Below are 2,528 nucleotides of genomic sequence, written 5' to 3'. Positions count from 1 at the left end.
TCAAGACAAGCATGGGACTTTAGGGTGAACATCAAACGCAGTTCCATGAGCATTGTTGCAGGAGCCATGGATTTTGTGAGGATTAACACCTGTTTCTATGTTTATATTACGCATTTGTATGTTACTGCAACCTACGACATTGTCGCAATCCAGATTGATAGCTTGGTCGCCGGCCGACGTTCCTCGAATATCGGAATATGTGACGTCGCTCACTTGAATGGCCGCTGCTTTCTTCCATATTCCATATGGACGTGATCTGCCATTATCCTGATAGAATTGGTTTATGATGATTGGATTACCGACGTTGTTCAACAAGATATGCTCGAACGAGATCCTTCGGGCGAAACCCGAACCACCCTAGAAAGATTTGTTCATAAAAATGGCATCAGAAATTGATCCAAACTCATATAAACTAATGGATATCAGTCCTTGTTAATCAATTGGCTCACCTGAAATGTCTTGATTCTTACACCATTTTGAGTGTTGGTTAAGTTGCAGTTTTTGACATGTACTTCCTCGACAGTGTCGTAAGTTCCATCTCCAAGGCTCCCGATACTGCAAATAGAGCCGATTCCGATGAAACATCACGTTAAAAAAGAGTTGAAATCATAGACATGGTAACACAGAAAAGCACGGCGACGAAGAATTAAAGACCTGATCCCATGGCCCGGACCGCAATTAACACGGTCGATGTAGATGAAAGATGAACCACCATTGATGGCAACACAATCATCACCTATTCGAACAAAAGTGTATGTAAGTCAGAATCGCTTTTCGATAATATTCTTAGGGAACGAGATGGAGTACCAGTTTGAATCGTGGAATCAAGAATTTGAACATTGGAAGAGCTAGAAATATCGATCCCATCGGTGTTGGGGCTATCCTCTGGTGCTTTAATGAGAAGATCGGAGAGTACAACATTTTTACAACCATTTACTGAAATATGACTCCTCGGACTATCTACATGTGTCAATCCCTTTACTTTAAGCCCATTGCAATTGTGAAAATGTAAAGCCTAAAACACACAAACAAACATTCAGAGTAAGTTGATCTCAATCTTATTGAACAAAAGAAAAGCTTTTTTTTTTCTTAGAGAACTTACACCCGGTCGACGTTGGCAATCGAAGAACATTCCCTGAAAAATAAAAAACAAATAAATATGTTGAAATCAGATTAGAAGAAATGTAATCACAGAGAAAATATTGATGAAGTGATTACGAAATCAAAAATTGATGTTTTCATGCAAAGCCGCCACCAATTGGAGCCCCTTCCATCGATGGTGCCATGTCCATCAAGGATGAGATTGTCAACACTTTGGAAATAAATCCATTCGCCCATTCCTCCATTTCCCCATGATGTGCTTTGAGGTGCCATTAGGGTTCCTCCAAGCTATGAAAAACACCATTCATTCGTGAGAGCATATTCAAAATAGTAGGGTTCTTAACATGAAAACTAAAAGCATAGAAAAGGAACCTGGAAATGAAGGGCTTTGGCAAGGCATGGACCCTGGAACACAAGAGGGTTTACGAGGAAGGTTTTCCCTTGTGGGACTACAAGCGTTGCAATCCCTTCTCCCACATTTGCACTGCAAGCAGCTTTCCATGCTTTCTCCAATGCCTTTATTCACAAAAACATTAGGTTAAAATATTTTTTTGAATATTTAGTCTATTCAAGATAGTATTTGTTCAAGACTTTTTTTAATCATTGATAACACACATCCTGCTACTCGAACCCATCAACACTAGTAGGCCAAAATGAGGCAAAAAAAAAAAAAATCCTTACTTGTGAGTCATCCACTTGGCCATTTCCAGCAGCTCCATAATCCATAACATTAAAAGAAGAAGCTATCTTTTCATCAATCATTTCATTTCCCATATCAAAATTGAAAGCAGCAATTGTTTCTTCACTGAAGATCTCATTTCCCAATGCAAAACCAATCAAAAGAAACACTGTAAAACCAAGAACAAGCTTCATTGTTTTCGCTAATTTGTATAATACCAAATTCCCAATGGACTGCAATTTTCCGAATGAAGATCTATATAGATTGTAGCTATGCTGATGATTATTAACATCTAAGGTAAATTATCTCTTTTGATTTTGTTAATCACTCATATGCTCAGTGATGTGATTTTCTTCCCTTTTAGCATCACTTGTTTATTTTGGGTTTTCTCATTTTTAAACTAAACATAATTTAGGGTACTAGTTACCATAATCATAAAAAAAAATATTTAATGCCAAATTACGGTTAAAGATTGGTATAACTTATTCAATGACTTGCAATATTTGAATTATTTTCACTCAAATTGATCTCTTTTGTTTTCTAATAAATTATTAATATGGTTTTCACATGTGAGTTATTGCTATTTCAGTAATTTTAAGCATATAGTTTCATATTTTATAGATTTATTCACAATATTGGTATAACTTTTAATATTAATGTAAAATTAAAGGTGTGTGATAATACACAATTTTAATATAACGTTTAATACACAATTTTAATATAAGAATAAATTTAGGGTCCGTTTGGT

At 36.0% G+C, this 2,528-nt stretch overlaps 1 protein-coding gene across 1 annotated transcript; it reads right to left on the bottom strand.

The window, feature by feature from the left end:
- LOC120152772 (probable polygalacturonase At3g15720) lies at positions 1-1,974 on the bottom strand. Its single transcript, XM_039164912.1, has 7 exons — positions 1,783-1,974; positions 1,474-1,617; positions 1,251-1,389; positions 808-1,017; positions 655-736; positions 450-555; positions 1-357 (listed from the first exon to the last, which is right to left on the bottom strand). Exons 1-7 carry the CDS (start codon positions 1,972-1,974, stop codon positions 1-3), a joined length of 1,230 nt encoding a protein of 409 aa, XP_039020843.1.
- Between the last annotated feature and the right edge of the window lie 554 nt (positions 1,975-2,528).

The sequence above is a fragment of the Hibiscus syriacus genome, unplaced genomic scaffold (assembly GCF_006381635.1).
Source record: "Hibiscus syriacus cultivar Baekdansim isolate YM2019G1 unplaced genomic scaffold, ASM638163v2 tig00111095_pilon, whole genome shotgun sequence".
Lineage (NCBI taxonomy): Eukaryota > Viridiplantae > Streptophyta > Magnoliopsida > Malvales > Malvaceae > Hibiscus > Hibiscus syriacus.
The sequence above is the reverse complement of the archived record's forward strand: the minus strand, read 5'-3'. Positions and strand labels throughout refer to the sequence as shown.

Bases quoted from the DNA above. Each gene is read 5' to 3' on its own strand.
- LOC120152772 (XM_039164912.1), bottom strand. From the start codon at position 1,974: ATGAAGCTTGTTCTTGGTTTTACAGTGTTTCTTTTGATTGGTTTTGCA. The intron at 1,390-1,473 runs GTTCCTTTTCTA...TGTTTTTCATAG, and splicing joins CCAAAGCCCTTCATTTCCAG to CTTGGAGGAACCCTAATGGC. The intron at 556-654 runs GTCTTTAATTCT...CTCTATTTGCAG, and splicing joins GGTCCGGGCCATGGGATCAG to TATCGGGAGCCTTGGAGATG.